The sequence below is a fragment of the Callionymus lyra genome, chromosome 9, assembly GCF_982586985.1.
Source record: "Callionymus lyra chromosome 9, fCalLyr1.hap1.1, whole genome shotgun sequence".
Taxonomy (NCBI): domain Eukaryota; kingdom Metazoa; phylum Chordata; class Actinopteri; order Syngnathiformes; family Callionymidae; genus Callionymus; species Callionymus lyra.
Window position 1 is genome coordinate 28389440 of NC_141826.1, and position 20590 is coordinate 28410029.

Here is a 20590-nt window from a genome sequence, read left to right on the forward strand (position 1 = left end):
CCTCCTGCTCACTCACCTCCTGCTCACTCACCTCCTGCTCACTCACCTCCTGCTCGCACACCTCCTGCTCACACACCTCCTGCTCACTCACCTCCTGCTCACTCACCTCCTGCTCACTCACCTCCTGCTCACTCACCTCCTGCTCGCACACCTCCTGCTCGCACACCTCCTGCTTACACACCTCCTGCTCACACACCTCCTGCTCGCACACCTCCTGCTCACACACCTCCTGCTCGCACACCTCCTGCTCACTCACCTCCTGCTCACACACCTCCTGCTCGCACACCTCCTGCTCACACACCTCCTGCTCACACACCTCCTGCTCGCACACCTCCTGCTCACACACCTCCTGCTCACACACCTCCTGCTCACACACCTCCTGCTCACACACCTCCTGCTCACACACCTCCTGCTCACACACCTCCTGCTCGCACACCTCCTGCTCACTCACCTCCTGCTCCTCCTGCTCACACACCTCCTGCTCCTCCTGCTCACTCACCTCCTGCTCACTCACCTCCTGGTGACACGCTTTGATTGACGCGTCACAATAGGCGGGTCCTCGTGATCAGAGAATAAAAGCCACAACTGGTCGGTTCAGTCTCATATCTCTGCCCAGAGTGACGCAGCACTTTTGTCCAGGAGTGAGACTCGCTTTACGTCGTCACCTGGATCACGACAACACACTGATCCAGGTGAGATAAGATGCTCCTCCAGGGTCTGAGAGGTCTCACTGCGAGGCTCTTGTCTCAGATAAGAAGAGCTGAGTCAAGTTATCAGCTGCTGATCTGCTCACATCTGGAAACAACACAACACATGAGCCTTTGTGTTGTTGTGTTTGCAACACCTCTGATGTGTGTGTTTGTTCTGAATTAAACCAGTATAAGTCACTTTTCTAGATTCTTTTCTTCCAACAGTGAAAGTAATGAAGCTTCAGTCAAGGTTAGTTAGTTTAGTTGATAAGAGCTTAACCTCCTGTAACATGTTTAGAAGGTTTTAAATGTACAAATCAATCATTCATTGTTGGAATCATGCATCGTGTCTTTTAAAGTGCATCATACGTGTTAACGTGATATAAAATAGTAAATCAATAGAAATCCATATCTAAGCTCATACATTCTAAATAATGAAGACACAAATGTTAATAGTTGAAACTTCTGTCTCAATGAAAGTTCGTAGTTCAAATCATTCCATTGTAAGAACATCAGCCTGAACTACTGAGCAAACGTTTGTCTGCCGCTGTTTTCAACTGAAGCGACACATGGTGTCAGCAGTAGGATGGACTCATACTTCATAATAGTAATGATAACAATACATGTTCTGGTCAGTAGGACGAGGTAGACCTTCTCTCTCTGAAGATCTCCGTCAGGAAACGAGCTAAAGACTCAAACGCTTCATCTTTGAACGAACGAGTCGATGAAGATCAAACATGACAACAAGTGGTGTGTTTGAGTTTCTAATGTTCCTCTAGAAACATCTTCATAACACGTGCAGCTTCTTCAGAGTTGAAACCGTTTGACTCGTTCTTAGATTCAAACCGTTTTCAATCCTCAGTTCTTCTAATGATGAAGAGCTGAAGCTCTACACTGAGTCTCTGGCTGACGACCGAGCTCCTAAAGATCTCTAGGTTTGGATTCGAGGGGAGAAAATAGTTACAATAGCAGGAGTGTGTGTTGAATGAAGACCATGCGTGTGTCATGTGATCAGTTATGTGATCACATGAGTGTTATTACCGTGTAACACGTATGGGCTCCAGCAGACCAGGAGTCGCTCCACAGGCGTGTTGTGATTCCAGAGCTGCATGCCTGACGATGGGTGGACATGTTCGCTCGCGTGTGTCCAGACCTGTCAGGTATGCAGCTCCTCTGAAGGTTCTTCAGCAGCCAGAACCCTCAGAACCACCTGAACGTGGATCTGCTGTGAAAGTATTTTGGCTCCAGTCGTTGGATGAGTTTGTCTCTGCAGGATCTGCTGTGGAATGTGGTCCTGATCTCTGCCCTCGTCTGCCCTGGAATCTCAACCTTCGCTCGTGTGAAGGTTGATTGGTGCTGGTATGTTTCAGGGTGTGATTCTGAGACCAGCAGCTCGAAGCCTCGACGTGTGAGAAGACGAGCCTCGATCTTCTCGACGCTCCTGCTCGCATGAACCTCAGAAGATCAGCTGATGGAACTGGAGGTCGACGAGTGCAGGCTTGTTGAGGCTGATCTTGTTTATTTACGATCGTGTTTGAGAAAATCAAGTCAATCCTGCTCCGAGAAAAAGATAAAAGATGCATCAACGAGACGTTTCTTATGGAAGAAGATAAAAAACACTTTGATGGATAATTAGAAATATTGTATTTGGACGATGGTTGGTTTCTGTGTTTTTTATTGAATATTTTCATTTCAATCCAACTTTGTTTGGAAACTGGAAACTGGTTCTATTGTGGTTTTTGTGACATTTGTTTTCACCAGTAAAAAAACTAAAAGATTGTTGCAGAATCTAACAAGTTTGAAGGTCAAACATCATCTTGTTGCAGAAGATAAAATTGTATGAAATAGTTTTTCTTGGTCGAGTTGTTGGTGATGCTTTACTTTAGTGTTAACAATAATACATGTTTGTTTTCTTAACAGCGATCCTTCTGTGATCTTGTGTGTTTTTTTCACTCTAGACTGAAACACTTTTACAAATGTTGCTCTTCTGTCGCTGAAGCTCCTTTGATATGATTCAACATCTGCTCTGGTGTCACGAGTGTTGAGAGCCTTCAGTTGTGTACTTGTGTACTAACTTTAATTTAATCACTTTAATGTTAAATAATGTTTAAAGACAGCGTAGAACTCGCTCGACACGTCAGAGTCGTGGAAATCTTATCTTATCTTTAGTTATTATTTATACGTATAAATAAACGGCACAAATGTCATCAAAGTGAATCTAAATATTTGTAACCAAGTTTCAAATGACGAAGAGAAGAAAGTGTGACGACTGTAGACGTTTATCTTTTCACTAGAACTCATGTTTTCAAGGCTTTAAATGACTTCATGAAAGTTCACTTTTATGTTATCTTTTACGTAAGTTACTCAGTCGGACAAATGTTAAAATGTTTTTATTTTTTTAATCTAGATGTGAACGTAAAGCTGTGTGTCGTCTAGAACCTGTTGTTCCTGCGGCGGAGACTCAAGCCTGCAGATCAGACGCACAAACCAGTTCGTCAACAATTTGAAATGGTTTTCAGTTCAGCAGCAGATCCAGGATCAGGTCCGAGGTCGTTCTTTACGTGTAACGATCAGAACATTCAGAGGTTTGAAGATTCTACGAGTCTCCAGGTGACACGTTATTTACATGAAATAAATAAAGTGATAAAGAAACACTTAATATAACATGTTAAACAAAGAATATGAACATTTAAAAGGAACAAAAAGGGAAAAAACGTCAATAATGAAAGAAGTGAACGAGTTGTCGTTACTTTTATATCTTTTGTGTTACGACACTTCCTGCTTTACTACGAAGATCTGGAGATAAATTCTGTTGTCGCCGCACAATCTTCAGTTTAGTTTTTCTACACACTCGAGTGTGTGTCTGTGGACACGTCTACACACACCGTCATCAAACCTGTTGTGTTGGCGCCAGTGATAGGTTTGTGTGTCGCTTTTGTGTTGTGCTCAGGGTGAGATGTGTGAGAGCAGAACATGTGTGGGAGTGAACAAGTTTCCACAAATGTGTGTGTTTGTGGTGTAACAGACAGGAAGTTGCAGAAACCCACTGCTCGCTTCACTTCCTGTCAGACTCACAGGTCACTCTGTGTTTTAACTTATTAACTTATTAACTTATTAACTTATGAATGACGATCCGCTCATGACTCGGAGTCAAGATGTGAGAAAACATCTGATGTTCTCGAGGTCTGGACTCGTCACTCGTCGTGTGAAGAACAAACTCGTTGAGTCGACACTTTCCAAACCTTCTGACTCACGAGTCGAGCAGAGATGGAAAGAAAAACAAACGTCGACACGAGGAAGAAGAAAAGATAGAAAGAGATGTTTTTAAACATTTTCTCCTGATGATTTAAAAGTAACTTTGAACATCTTCAAACCCGTGGAGCCTCTGCTGCTGAGGATCCACACGTCACTCATGTCCGTAGAAATGCTTGGAATGAGTGAGTTTGAGAGACGAGGCTCAGGATCGACTCGCAGTGGAAAAGTACAAGTTTGTGAGATGAGATTAAATTCCTCGTCCCTGAGTCTCGTTCTTCAATGTGGGTCTGAAGGAACATCTGCGAGAGAAACGTGTCATCAATGTGTTCATATATCCAGAGAACATACGTTATATGACCTTATATGACATTATATAGACGTTATATGACGTTATATAGACGTTATATGACGTTATATGACGTTATATGACATTATATAGACGTTATATGACGTTATATAGACGTTATATGACGTTATATGACGTTATATGACATTATATAGACGTTATATGACGTTATATAGACGTTATATGACGTTATATGACGTTATATAGACGTTATATAGACGTTATATACACTTAATATGACGTTATATGACGTTATATAGACGTTATATGACGTTATATAGACGTTATATGACGTTATATGACGTTATATAGACGTTATATAGACGTTATATACACTTAATATGACGTTATATGACGTTATATAGACGTTATATAGACGTTATATAGACGTTATATACACTTAATATGACGTTATATGACGTTATATAGACGTTATATAGACGTTATATACACTTAATATGACGTTATATAGACGTTATATAGACGTTATATAGACTTTATATTCTGGTTATTTGATGAAATATGAAACTAAACACACAGTCATTGATGTAAATGTTTCTTTAGAGGATTATTCCTCAAATACTTTTGTCCAACTGTGTCCAGTACTTTCTACCTTTGGCTGAAGAGCTGGTTACGTATGACATCATCGTGTGACATCATCACCGGTGACTCGACTCTCCTGGAATGTTTGTGAAAAGACCTCGATGTCGTTTCAACGACAGAGAACCAGGGATTTTCCACTGAACTCAGCAGCTTCTCAGACGAGCTCTGGGTCCAACATCCAAGCATGAGAAGAATCTAAAGTTAAAGTTCATCAGGAATGAATCGTGTTTCTGAGTTTCTAACGTCTCCGTGTGTGATCTCAAGGTCAAACTGAAGGTTGTTCAAGGTCAGCATGGAGGGAAGCCTCGTCGTCACCTGTCAGAACCTGTCAATCAATCGTTTGAAGCGTCTAGTGAAGTGTTTAGAAACACCAAAAATACACAAATCTCAATTTAAAGAGAAGCATATTTACGAATATTTACAAATACTATTTATGTTTTGATGTATTTTACTTCCCTCTGAGATCTTTCACTCTGAGGCTCAAATCTGTTAATTGTTGCTAATGAAGTATAAAGAAGTGAGTCGTTTACGCAGAAATAGATTCGAAGAGAGAAAAAACTTTCATTGAATTTTTATTTTGTTCACACAGTAAAAATGTCGAATATAAATAGAATAAAAATAAAGATTTACAGTTTGTGTCTGGAAGAGGAAAAAAAACCTCAACTTTAAACCAACATCGGAAATAAAAACATCACGTGATGACATGTGTCAGTCAGACGTGTCAGATCATTAATAATAACATTAATAATAACATTAATAATAACATTAATAATAACGATTCTTATTCTGATGGATTGTGACGACAAAAATCAAATATTACTAACTTGTTAATGTTGTTTTAAAGACATGAATATTGTCACTCGTGTGTTTCTGTGATGATGGAACAACTTCTGATTATTTAGTGGTTTATTGAACAAACTAATTATAAACTATTATATCTCGTGTTTTCCATGTCAGTCAATAACTTCAACATTTGTCTTTGAACTTCCAACTGTAGAAGAAAAACTACAGTTAGTTACGAGAGTTTGGTCAGTAAAATAAAGTCAAATACATACAAAATAGTATTTGTAAATATTTGTAAATATCCTTCTCTTTAAATTGAGATTTTTGTATTTTCTGGTTTTGTTAACTAGTCAACTCTAACTAGTCGTTTAATACTGATTTAAACATAATCTCCTTCTGTTGCAGTGCATTATGGGAGTTGTAGTTTAGGGGAAGTGCTTTGACTTGAAGATGAAAAGTGAAAAAGTTATTAGTAGTTATTAGTAGTTAGTAGTGACAACAAATGAAGTTATGGTCGAACAAACTTCTCGACTCCTAACATGTTTCAGTTCAGTTTTGTGGGTCATTAGTTGTCGTGTTGATCTGGTTCTGGTTCTGGTTCTGGTGACCAGATGTGGTCGATCTGTTGTCCACCAAACTATCTCTGAGCTGCAGCTTCACATCCGTCACTTCCTGAGCAGGAAGCAGCAGATCCTGCAGGAACGAGGACCGCTGGGTCAGCAACGTCTGAGCAGAACATTTGACCTTTGACCCGGAGCAGAAATAAATGCTGTCGTCATGATGTGATTCTTTCTCTTTATCGTGACCTTTGACACACATTAGTCACGGACGTGACGGATGGTTGTAAACTTGTTAAACAGCTGGTTAAGAAAAGTGAAGAACCAGGTTTGGACCTGGAGCTGCTCGTCGTGTCATGATCTTAGATTAGATTAGATTAATAATGTGAATCTAATCTAATCTTGATCACTGGTGGGATTCAATTAATTCAGGGGTCGTTTTAATAAGTGTTGAGGGACCGTCAAGAAAAATCAATGAGAGGAAAAATCAAATAAAGCTCTTTATCAAAATTATTATTTTATTGTATTTGAAATAACTTTTTTTAATAGTTTTTAATGTTTTTGCCTCAATATTTTTCAGGGGAAATAAAAATACTATAAAAACAGCAGAAAAAAGTTATGCAACTCTTTCGTCACAATCCAAATGGAGGAGACTGAAGCTTCTCTGTATCTCCACCTTCACTCTTCTCCTCCACCTGAGCACCATGGTGTAGAGTCGGAGGAGCCATCCTGTCCCGTCTCTCTAGCGCCCCCATGTAACCTGAGAGTTGTGTGTGTTTGCTGAGCGAGCGAGTCAGTGAGTCATGAACAGAAACCCTTTCATGGTCAACAATGATCTCAGCAGAGAGTCTTCAGGGAACGTTTGTAAGAACCTGCTTCTAATTGGTTGTTATTGCGACAGTCGGGAGGAGCTGATCCTCATCCTGCTGGATCTGCTGCTTCTTCACATCCTTCACATCCGTGACTGGTGACTGGCGTCCAGGGCGTCCCCTGCGTCTCGCCCTATGATACTGGGATATCATAGGGCGAGAGGGGTATCCCTGACCACGACCCCGGTGAGGGATGAAGCAGTAGAAGATGAACGAATGAATTCATGTCTTGATCTCCAGGTTGTCTTGAGCATCACAGTCGATCAGAGACATGATTGACACTTTTGACCAGATGAATAAGAACATGATGGACACACGACTCTTGACGTGGTGAATAAGAACATGATGGACACTCTTGACGTGGAGAATAAGAACATGATGGACACTCTTGACGTGGTGAATAAGAACATGATGGACACACGACTCTTGACGTGGTGAATAAGAACATGATGGACACTCTTGACGTGGTGAATAATAACATGATGGACACTCTTGACGTGGTGAATAAGAACATGATGGACACTCTTGACGTGGTGAATAAGAACATGATGGACACTCTTGACGTGGTGAATAATAACATGATGGACACTCTTGACGTGGTGAATAAGAACATGATGGACACTCTTGACGTGGAGAATAAGAACATGATGGACACTCTTGACGTGGAGAATAAGAACATGATGGACACTCTTGACGTGGTGAATAAGAACATGATGGACACTCTTGACGTGGTGAATAAGAACATGATGGACACTCTTGACGTGGTGAACATAACATGATGGACACTCTTGACGTGGTGAACATAACATGATGGACACTCTTGACGTGGTGAATAAGAACATGATGGACACTCTTGACGTGGAGAATAAGAACATGATGGACACTCTTGACGTGGAGAATAAGAACATGATGGACACTCTTGACGTGGTGAATAAGAACATGATGGACACACTTGACGTGGTGAATAAGAACATGATGGACACTCTTGACGTGGTGAATAAGCACATGATGGACACACTTGACGTGGTGAATAAGAACATGATGGACACTCTTGACGTGGTGAATAAGAACATGATGGACACTCTTGACGTGGTGAATAAGAACATGATGGACACTCTTGACGTGGTGAATAACAACATGATGGACACCCTTGACGTGGTGAATAAGAACATGATGGACACTCTTGACGTGGTGAATAAGAACATGATGGACACTCTTGACGTGGTGAATAAGAACATGATGGACACTCTTGACGTGGTGAATAACAACATGATGGACACTCTTGACGTGGTGAATAACAACATGATGGACACTCTTGACGTGGTGAATAAGAACATGATGGACACTCTTGACGTGGTGAATAAGAACATGATGGACACTCTTGACGTGGTGAATAACAACATGATGGACACTCTTGACGTGGTGAATAAGAACATGATGGACACTCTTGACGTGGTGAATAAGAACATGATGGACACTCTTGACGTGGTGAATAAGCACATGATGGACACTCTTGACGTGGTGAATAAGAACATGATGGACACTCTTGACGTGGTGAATAAGAATATGATGGACACACTTGACGTGGTGAATAAGAACATGATGGACACTCTTGACGTGGTGAATAAGAACATGATGGACAGTCTTGACGTGGTGAATAAGAACATGATGGACACTCTTGACGTGGAGAATAAGAACATGATGGACACTCTTGACGTGGTGAATAAGAACATGATGGACACTCTTGACGTGGTGAATAAGAACATGATGGACACTCTTGACGTGGTGAATAAGAACATGATGGACACTCTTGACGTGGTGAATAAGAACATGATGGACACTCTTGACGTGGTGAATAAGAACATGATGGACACTCTTGACGTGGTGAATAAGCACATGATGGACACTCTTGACGTGGTGAATAAGAACATGATGGACACTCTTGACGTGGTGAATAAGAACATGATGGACACTCTTGACGTGGTGAATAAGAACATGATGGACACTCTTGACGTGGTGAATAACAACATGATGGACACTCTTGACGTGGTGAATAAGAACATGATGGACACTCTTGACGTGGTGAATAAGAACATGATGGACACTCTTGACGTGGTGAATAAGAACATGATGGACACTCTTGACGTGGTGAATAAGAACATGATGGACACTCTTGACGTGGTGAATAAGAACATGATGGACACTCTTGACGTGGTGAATAAGAACATGATGGACACTCTTGACGTGGTGAATAAGAACATGATGGACACTCTTGACGTGGTGAATAATAACATGATGGACACTCTTGACGTGGTGAATAAGAACATGATGGACACTCTTGACGTGGTGAATAAGAACATGATGGACACTCTTGACGTGGTGAATAATAACATGATGGACACTCTTGACGTGGTGAATAAGAACATGATGGACACTCTTGACGTGGTGAACATAACATGATGGACACTCTTGACATGGTGAACATAACATGATGGACACTCTTGACATGGTGAACATAACATGATGGACACTCTTGACGTGGAGAATAAGAACATGATGGACACACGACTCTTGACGTGGAGAATAAGAACATGATGGACACTCTTGACGTGGAGAATAAGAACATGATGGACACACGACTCTTGACGTGGAGAATAAGAACATGATGGACACACGACTCTTGACGTGGAGAATAAGAACATGATGGACACTCTTGACGTGGAGAATAAGAACATGATGGACACTCTTGACGTGGAGAATAAGAACATGATGGACACTCTTGACGTGGTGAATAAGAACATGATGGACACTCTTGACGTGGTGAATAAGAACATGATGGACACTCTTGACGTGGAGAATAAGAACATGATGGACACTCTTGACGTGGTGAATAAGGACATGATGGACACTCTTGACGTGGAGAATAAGAACATGATGGACACTCTTGACGTGGTGAACATAACATGATGGACACTCTTGACGTGGAGAATAAGAACATGATGGACACACGACTCTTGACGTGGAGAATAAGAACATGATGGACACTCTTGACGTGGTGAATAAGGACATGATGGACACTCTTGACGTGGAGAATAAGAACATGATGGATACTCTTGACGTGGTGAACATAACATGATGGACACTCTTGACGTGGAGAATAAGAACATGATGGACACACGACTCTTGACTTGGAGAATAAGAACATGATGGACACTCTTGACGTGGAGAATAAGAACATGATGGACACTCTTGACGTGGAGAATAAGAACATGATGGACACTCTTGACGTGGAGAATAAGAACATGATGGACACACGACTCACTTCTGAGAACACTGTCCTACATTTAAATTTTTACGAAAGCTTCGACTCGTGTTGCATCATTTTCTCAGAAATGTTGATGTGGTTTTATGTCGAGAACAGTTTCAACTTCCTGTCTGTTATCTTTGAAGTTCGGCTTCACTTCCTGCTTTCATGTGTGGTTTCAACAGAACAACTTGACACACAATTTATCTTTTTATTAAACTTCATCACTTTTCAAGGCACTAATGATGAGTTAATCAATAACATTGTTGATCATTTACTTGATTAATTAATATATAAACTACACAACGATGAATAAATTAAATCAATAACAACACTTTCATTATAACTTACACACTTGTTGACTTCATTCTTTTTTTAAACAGTTTAAATCAACTCTCAAGATAAACATGTTTTTTTTATGTTAAAAGATTTAAAGATTTAAAATTGATCAGTTTTTATCGAGCATCAGTCGTGACAGCTGATCATGTCTCGTCCAATCACTGAAGAGTTTGTTTTGTCGCTTTATTAGAGACTGAAGTGTCAGAGTTTGATTATTGTTTTACTTCCATCCTCCTCTTTATCTTCCTCTTTATCCTCCTTTTTATCCTCCTCTTCATCCTCCTCTTCATCCTCCTCTTTATCTTCCTCTTTATCCTCCTTTTTATCCTCCTCTTCGTCCTCCTTTTTATCCTCCTTTTTATCCTCCTTTTTATCCTCCTCTTCATCCTCCTTTTTATCCTCCTCTTCATCCTCCTCTTCATCCTCTTCATCCTCCTCTTCATCCTCCTCTTTATCTTCCTCTTTATCTTCCTCTTTATCCTCCTTTATCCTCCTCTTTATCCTCCTCTTTATCTTCCTCTTTATCCTCCTTTATCCTCCTCTTTATCCTCCTCTTTATCCTCCTCTTTATCTTCCTCTTTATCTTCCTCTTTATCCTCCTCTTTATTCTCCTCTTTATCCTCCTTTTTATCCTCCTCTTCACCCTCCTCTACTTCCTGTTCATCCTCCTCTTTATCCTCCTTTTTATCCTCCTCTTCATTCTCCTCTTCTTCCTGTTCATCCTCCTCTTTATCCTCCTCATGTTCCTCCTTCACCCTCCTCTTCTTCATAATCCTTCATCCTCTTCATCCTCCTCTTCTTCATAATCCTTCATCCTCTTCATCCTCCTCTTCTTCATAATCCTTCATCCTCTTCACCCTCCTCTTCTTCCTCATCCCCCTCTTCATCCTCTCTATATTTGTCTTCTTCTTCTTTCTCTTCCTCTACATCCTCCTCTTCTTCCTCTTCTTCCTCTTCATCCTCCTCTTCCTCCTCCTCATGACCTGGTGAAGCCGCTAGGATGTTGAGGCAGGATGTTGTGACTTAAACTTTCTCACATTCTTTACGCTAAGTTGCTAATGCTAACATTAAAGTTTCAATAAAGATACATTTTACAACAAAAAGTCAAATAACAAGTGACTTTATATAAAATTATACTTGAATTACTTCATAGAAGTTTGTTGCCTTTAACGTTCAATAACATGTTGTTTGTTTGTTTGTTTGTTTACTCGGATGTTTTCCTGGAACGATAATAATATTTGTTACACTTGAATAAACACTTTATGATCCTCTGACCTGTCAATCATCGCTCGAGGGTCATGTGACCTGCTGACCAGTGACGTGTCTTGATGCGAGTCTCACCTGTAGCTCAGGTGAGTCGTCCAGACGTCTCTGGTGTTGATCTTCAGGCCCTCTCTGTGGGGGGTTGTGGAGCAGCCCTGGGGTCATTCATGAGCCACACCCAGCATCACCCCTGAAACCGGCCCGAGGGCTCTGGTTCTGGGGACCCACCTCGACCTCTTGACCTCTGGAGTGATCTGACCCCTGAGGCCCCACAGAGGAGGAGCTTCATCAGACGAGTCTCGCTATGGTTCTGGTGGACGTGGTTGGGGTCATAGAGCAGGTCCAGGCATGGATCCACGTGTGGACGAGCTGGTTAGACTAGTTATTATTAACCTGTTGAAGACTAGTCACCACCTGAAGACTAGTTTGATTCTTTGGTTGTTTATTCTTCTCAAGTCTGGAGGTCAAGTTTCTTTATGTCCTCCTGTTGACCTTCGTTCAGATTTGTGCCTTGACTGTGTCTCTGGTGTGTCGGGAGGAACGTGTGACCCCTGACCCTCCGTCGTGACGGCCAGACAAGTTGACCTCTGACCCCTCCCCCCAGGTGTAGATGCTCCAGGCACAGCAGGGTCCAGTGTCGGATCCTCTGAGGGCGTCGACGGGAAGATCTCGCTGAAACTCGTGTGGAGGACTCTGGTATCAGGAGGCGCCCTGACCTCTGACCTCTGACCCCCCCGGTGCCATGACGACTGCCGTCCAACCCACAGAGTTGGTGTTTGAGTTCGCGAGCAACGGGATGGATGAGATACACCAGGTGAGAAGAAGTACACAAAGATGGAGTCACTGGACTTCATGAGATGTTGTCGAGCAACAAGTACCTTAGTTGTGTAACTGTTGTTATGAGTGTAGTTGTGTAACTGTTGATGTGTGTGATATATGAGTGTAGTTGTGTAACTGTTGATGTGTGTGATATATGAGTGTAGTTGTGTAGCTGTTGTAAAGTGATATATGAGTGTAGTTGTGTAGCTGTTGTTACATGATATATGACTGTAGTTGTGTAGCTGTTGATACATGTGATATGAGTGTAGATGTGTAGGTGTTGATATGTGTGATATAAGTGTAGATGTGTAGCTGTTGTTATGTGATATATGAGTGTAGTTGTGTAGCTGTTGTTATGTGATATATGAGTGTAGTTGTGTAGCCGTTGTTATGTGTGATATGAGTGTAGATGTGTAGCTGTTGTTATGTGATATATGAGTGTAGTTGTGTAGCTGTTGTTATGCGATATATGAGTGTAGTTGTGTAGCTGTTTTACGTGATATATGAGTGTAGATGTGTATCTGTTGTTATGTGATATATGAGTGTAGTTGTGTAGCTGTTGATATGTGTGATACAGGAGTGTAGTTGTGTAGCTGTTGTTATGTGATATATGAGTTTAGATGTGTAACTGTTGTTATGTGATGTATGAGTGTAGTTGTGTAGCTGTTGATACGTGTGATATGAGTGTAGTTGTGTAGCTGTTGTTATGTGATATATGAGTGTAGTTGTGTAGCTGTTGTTATGTGATATATAAGTGTAGTTGTGTAGCTGTTGTTATGTGATATATGAGTGTAGTTGTGTAGCTGTTGTTATGTGATATATAAGTGTAGTTGTGTAGCTGTTGTTATGTGATATATAAGTGTAGTTGTGTAGCTGTTGTTATGTGATATATGAGTTTAGTTGTGTAGCTGTTGTTATGTGATATATGAGTTTAGATGTATAGCTGTTGATATGTGTGATACAGGAGTGTAGATGTGTAGCTGTTGTTATGTGTGATATGAGTGTAGTTGTGTAGCTGTTGTTATGTGTGATACAGGAGTGTAGTTGTGTAGCTGTTGTTATGTGTGATACAGGAGTGTAGTTGTGTAGCTGTTGTTATGTGTGATGCAGGAGTGTAGTTATGTAGCTGTTGTTATGTGTGACATGAGTGTAGTTGTGTAGCTGTTGTTATGTGTGATACAGGAGTATAGTTGTGTAGCTGTTGTTATGTGATATATGAGTGTAGTTGTGTAGCTGTTGATATGTGTGATATGAGTGTAGTTGTGTAGCTGTTGTTATGTGATATATGAGTGTAGTTGTGTAGCTGTTGTTATGTGATATATGAGTGTAGTCGTGTAGCTGTTGTTATGTGTGATACAGGAGTGTAGTTGTGTAGCTTTTGATATGTGTGATACAGGAGTGTAGTTGTGTAACTGTTGATATGTGTGATACAGGAGTGTAGTTGTGTAGCTGTTGTTATGTGTGATACAAGAGTGTAGTTGTGTAGCTGTTGATATGTGTGATATGAGTGTAGATGTGTAGCTGTTGTTATGTGTGATATGAGTGAAGTTGTGTAGCTGTTATGTGTGATACAGGAGTGTAGATGTGTATCTGTTGTTATGTGATATATGAGTGTAGTTGTGTAGCTGTTGTTATGTGATATATGAGTGTAGTTGTGTGTAGCTGTTGTTATGTGATATATGAGTGTAGATGTGTAGCTGTTGTTATGTGTGATACGAGTGTAGTTGTGTAGCTGCTGATATGTGTGATATGAGTGTAGTTGTGTAGCTGTTGTTATGTGATATATGAGTGTAGTTGTGTAGCTGTTGTTATGTGATATATGAGTGTAGTCGTGTAGCTGTTGTTATGTGTGATACTGGAGTGTAGTTGTGTAGCTTTTGATATGTGTGATACAGGAGTGTAGTTGTGTAACTGTTGATATGTGTGATACAGGAGTGTAGTTGTGTAGCTGTTGATATGTGTGATATAAGTGTAGATGTGTAGCTGTTGTTATGTGTGATACAGGAGTGTAGTTGTGTAGCTGTTGTTATGTGTGATACAGGAGTGTAGATGTGTAGCTGTTGTTATGTGTGATACAGGAGTGTAGTTGTGTAGCTGTTGTTATGTGTGATATAGGAGTGTAGTTGTGTAGCTGTTGTTATGTGTGATACAGGAGTGTAGTTGTTTAGCTGTTGTTATGTGTGATACAGGAGTGTAGTTGTGTAGCTGTTGTTATGTGTGATACAGGAGTGTAGTTGTGTAGCTGTTGTTATTTGTGATACAGGAGTGTAGTTGTGTAGCTGTTGTTATGTGTGATACAGGAGTGTAGTTGTGTAGCTGTTGTTATGTGTGCTACAGGAGTGTAGTTGTGTAGCTGTTGTTATGTGTGATATAGGAGTGTAGTTGTGTAGCTGTTGTTATGTGTGATACAGGAGTGTAGTTGTTTAGCTGTTGTTATGTGTGATACAGGAGTGTAGTTGTGTAGCTGTTGTTATGTGTGATATAGGAGTGTAGTTGTGTAGCTGTTGTTATGTGTGATACAGGAGTGTAGTTGTGTAGCTGTTGTTATTTGTGATACAGGAGTGTAGTTGTGTAGCTGTTGTTATGTGTGATACAGGAGTGTAGTTGTGTAGCTGTTGTTATGTGTGATACAGGAGTGTAGTTGTGTAGCTGTTGTTATGTGTGATATAGGAGTGTAGTTGTGTAGCTGTTGTTATGTGTGATACAGGAGTGTAGTTGTGTAGCTGTTGTTATGTGTGATATAGGAGTGTAGTTGTGTAGCTGTTGTTATGTGTGATACAGGAGTGTAGTTGTGTAGCTGTTGTTATGTGTGATACAGGAGTGTAGTTGTGTAGCTGTTGTTATGTGTGATACAGGAGTGTAGTTGTGTAGCTGTTGTTATGTGTGATATAGGAGTGTAGTTGTGTAGCTGTTGTTATGTGTGATACAGGAGTGTAGTTGTGTAGCTGTTGTTATGTGTGATATAGGAGTGTAGTTGTGTAGCTGTTGTTATGTGTGATACAGGAGTGTAGTTGTGTAGCTGTTGTTATGTGTGATACAGGAGTGTAGTTGTGTAACTGTTGTTATGTGTGATACAGGAGTGTAGTTGTGTAACTGTTGTTATGTGTGATATAGGAGTGTAGTTGTGTAGCTGTTGTTATGTGTGATACAGGAGTGTAGTTGTGTAGCTGTTGTTATGTGTGATACAGGAGTGTAGTTGTGTAGCTGTTGTTATGTGTGATACAGGAGTGTAGTTGTGTAGCTGTTGATATGTGTGATATAGGAGTGTAGTTGTGTAGCTGTTGTTATGTGTGATACAGGAGTGTAGTTGTGTAGCTGTTGTTATGTGTGATACAGGAGTGTAGTTGTGTAGCTGTTGATATGTGTGATATGAGTGTAGTTGTGTAGCTGTTGTTATGTGTGATACAGGAGTGTAGTTGTGTAGCTGTTGTTATGTGTGATATAGGAGTGTAGTTGTGTAGCTGTTGTTATGTGTGATACAGGAGTGTAGTTGTGTAGCTGTTGTTATGTGTGATATAGGAGTGTAGTTGTGTAGCTGTTGTTATGTGTGATACAGGAGTGTAGTTGTGTAACTGTTGTTATGTGTGATACAGGAGTGTAGTTGTGTAGCTGTTGTTATGTGTGATACAGGAGTGTAGTTGTGTAGCTGTTGTTATTTGTGATACAGGAGTGTAGTTGTGTAGCTGTTGTTATGTGTGATACAGGAGTGTAGTTGTGTAGCTGTTGTTATGTGTGCTACAGGAGTGTAGTTGTGTAGCTGTTGTTATGTGTGATATAGGAGTGTAGTTGTGTAGCTGTTGTTATGTGTGATATAGGAGTGTAGTTGTGTAGCTGTTGTTATGTGTGATACAGGAGTGTAGTTGTGTAGCTGTTGTTATGTGTGATATAGGAGTGTAGTTGTGTAGCTGTTGTTATGTGTGTAGATAGAACTATAGTTCATGATAACCTCTGGATCAATAGATAAACTGATGTGATTGACAAGTGAATAATGTCCAGTAAGAAAGTGCTGAGTAAGGAAAGAAGAAGGACTTCTTTAAGTCGTCATGTTGTGGATCTGAAGGAGAAACGATGAGACACATGTCGACTCTCGAAGTATGAATGTGTGTCCAGTGAAGATGCAGCAGCTGTTGGAAGATTCTAGTCTTGAATCTGATGGATGGTTCATGGTTCAACGAGGACTAATACAACTATATATAGATATATATCTATATATCTATATATATCTATATATCTATATATATCTATATATAGATATATATAGATATATATAGATATATATATATCTATATATATATATAGATATATATATATCTATATATATATAGATATATATATATAGCATAAAGTCGCTCCATCGAAGTGAAGAAGTCGCTCATGATCAGTTGTTTACAGCGTCATACAGATGGAAGGAAGACTAAACAAATCTTCATCATGTTGGTCCAGAGAGTCCGACTGAACGTTAACTATGGTGACCTCTGACCTAATGTCGCTGCTTTAATAGCTTAGCGTTTTAACGTCAATAAACAGGTTCCTCGATGGGTGTCTCGTTGGAAACGTTAATGTGGAGCTTTTTTCTGGAACTATTGCTGTCAATAACACCCTGGTGTCCCAGCTGCCCGGGAGCTGCTGGAGAAGAACTGTGCTAAGCTAACTGCTGCGCTAACTGCTGAGCTTATTGCTGAGCTAACTGTTGAGCTAACTGCTGAGCTAACTACAGAGCTAACTGCTAAGCGAACTGCTAAGCTAACTGAGCTAACTGCTGAGCGAACTACAGAGCTAACTGCTAAGCGAACTGCTAAGCTAACTGAGCTAACTGCTGAGCTAACTGCAGTGCTAACTGCTGAGCTAACTGCAGAGCTAACTGCTGAGCTAACTGCTGAGCTAACTGCTGAGCTAACTGCAGAGCTAACTGCTGAGCTAACTGCTGATCTAACTGCTGAGCTAACTGCTGAGCTAACTGCTGATCTAACTGCTAAGCTAACTGCTGAGCTAAATGCTAAGCTAACTGCTGAGCTAACTGCTAAGCTATGTGGCCCACACTTTCTAACTGAGACAGGCCAGCTAGCGGTTTAGCATCAACAGTGCGAGCCTCTAGTTCGATGAGCTTCAATCTAACGAGCTACACAACTGTTATTAAAGCAGTGCAAGCGTAACACACATCTGACACAACAACACAAGTCTTTAAACTTGAACCTGTAACTCACTTGATGAGTGTGTGGAGCGAAGTGTGTCGAGTGTATTTGTGTGTCATGTGTGTTTGTGTGTGTGTTTTGTCAATTCTGAGTTTTTGTGTTAAGTGTGTGTTTTTATCGCGTGTGTGTCTGTCGTCAGTGTGTGTAGAATGAGGAGTGTGTGTCACAGGACTCTCCAAGTGTGAACTGGATGAACCTGCCAGACCAGGTGTGTCTGTTAAACGTCATTGAAGGTTTTTCATTGTTCTTTTGTTGCTGCACCCACGACTTCTTCATGTTCGACTACACAACTACACAACTACACAACTACACAACTCACTTGATGTTTTCAACGTACAACGTTGTGTAGTCCAGTCGCACAACGCCGTGTAGTCCAGTCGCACAAGGTCGTGTAGTCCAGTCGCACAACGTCGTGTAGTCCAGTCGCACAACGTCGTGTAGTCCAGTCGCACAACATCGTGTAGTCCAGTCGCACAACGTCAGGTAGTCCAGTCGCACAACGTCGTGTAGTCCAGTCGCACAACGTCGTGTAGTCCAGTCACACAACGTCGTGTAGTCCAGTCGCACAACGTCGTGTAGTCCAGTCGCACAAGGTCGTGTAGTCCAGTCGCACAACGTCGTGTAGTCCAGTCGCACAACGTCGTGTAGTCCAGTCGCACAACGTCGTGTAGTCCAGTCGCACAACGTCGTGTAGTCCAGTCGCACAACGTCGTGTAGTCCAGTCGCACAACGTCGTGTAGTCCAGTCGCACAACGTCAGGTAGTCCAGTCGCACAACGTCGTGTAGTCCAGTCGCACAACGTCGTGTAGTCCAGTCGCACAACATCGTGTAGTCCAGTCGCACAACGTCAGGTAGTCCAGTCGCACAACGTCGTGTAGTCCAGTCGCACAACGTCGTGTAGTCCAGTCGCACAACGTCGTGTAGTCCAGTCGCACAACGTCGTGTAGTCCAGTCGCACAACGTCGTGTAGTCCAGTCGCACAACGTCGTGTAGTCCAGTCGCACAACGTCGTGTAGTCCAGTCGCACAACGTCGTGTAGTCCAGTCGCACAGTGTCGTGTAGTCCAGTCGCACAACGTCGTGTAGTCCAGTCGCACAATGTCGTGTAGTCCAGTCGCACAACGTCGTGTAGTCCAGTCGCACAAGGTCGTGTAGTCCAGTCGCACAACGTCGTGTAGTCCAGTCGCACAAGGTTGTGTAGTCCAGTCGCACAGCGTCGTGTAGTCCAGTTGCACAACGTCGTGTAGTCCAGTCGCACAACGTCGTGTAGTCCAGTCGCACAAGGTCGTGTAGTGCAGAGGTCAGAGGTCGATCTAAACTTTATCATCAGGCAGATGTTGACAGTGAGTCACACACGTTGATTCTCTGAGGAAGTTCAACACAAACGTCTCTCGCATCACAACAAGAAAAGAGGAACAAAGTTCAAACCTGGTTGTTGTTTTTACTTCGTCGACATCAGCGTCACATTTATTTCAAATCCACAAAATAATAAATACTTTTGTTTTTCCTTCTGAGCTGAAACATGAGTTATTTCTGTTTAATATTACTTTACATCTGTAAAAATAAATTAAATAATGTTTAATAAAATAACATTTAGTATATACTGTACTTTACTACAGTATGTATGTTTACTATGTACTTTTGAATATATATATATAGTATATACTGTGTATATACTTTTGTGTGTGTATATATATATATATATATATATATATTCAACTTAGTAATAATGCAAACATAAAACAATAAACGAACATAAATACAGAATCCAACATGTGTGAACTGAGGTGAAGGTTGTGAGTTCGACTCCAGGTGAACCGAGTCTCGAGCTCCAGAGTCCAGAACACCTGGTTGAGGGTCTGAAGCTACAATGACATCTTGTGCAGAAACAGATCCTTCTTTCTTTCTTTCTTTCTTTCTTTCTTTCTTTCTTTCTTTCTTTCTTTCTTTCTTTCTTTCTCTCTTTCTTTCTTTCTTTCTTTCTTTCTTTCTCTGAAGATTTGACTTCATCACCTGCTGTTCACGACGTTTAGTTTTCTCTCATATTATACTTTGATATTTCTGATTAATAAGAAGTAAAACTGTTTGTTCACTAATTCTTATTTTTTTGACAATAGTAAAAAGTGTGAATACAAAAAAGTTAAATAAACAAGTAAATGAAAGTAAATAAATGAAATATAATGATGATATAATGAATAATAATGACGAGTCAGACTTTTACGATTCTTTAATATTTAACTTTCAGTTAATGTTTGTCAAACAAACATGTTTCATTTTTCCATGAAGTCAAATTCACTCGATTTAAAACCATCGTATTCTATGTGTTGTTCTCTGCTGCCCTCTGCTGGTGGTTACCCTTCACAGCAACTCATTGAAAGTCATCCTTTGTTTTTCCATCTTTGTGTCGCAAAAGAATGAAAATAAGGACGAGAATCTAACGATTTAATGCAAATTCAAACTGTCAAAAAACTATTTAATAACGCGTTTAACAGGAAGACACTGGTTATAAAAAAATAGTGAATTAAGCTTAATTTAGTTTAAAAAAATGATTAAAATGTGACGTTTGATGAGG

The 20590-nt window shown here is 40.8% G+C and overlaps 1 protein-coding gene across 3 annotated transcripts in view; it reads left to right on the top strand.

The window, feature by feature from the left end:
- elf1 (E74-like ETS transcription factor 1) overlaps positions 1-20590 on the top strand; it is a 43579-nt gene that overhangs the window by 15495 nt on the left and 7494 nt on the right. For all 3 annotated transcript variants that reach the window (XM_087799277.1, XM_087799276.1, XM_087799279.1), the window contains exon 2: positions 12613-12822. In XM_087799277.1, the coding sequence (XP_087655403.1) occupies positions 12751-12822 (72 nt within the window). In that variant the 5' untranslated portion in view covers positions 12613-12750. The remainder of the gene's footprint in view (positions 1-12612; positions 12823-20590) is intronic.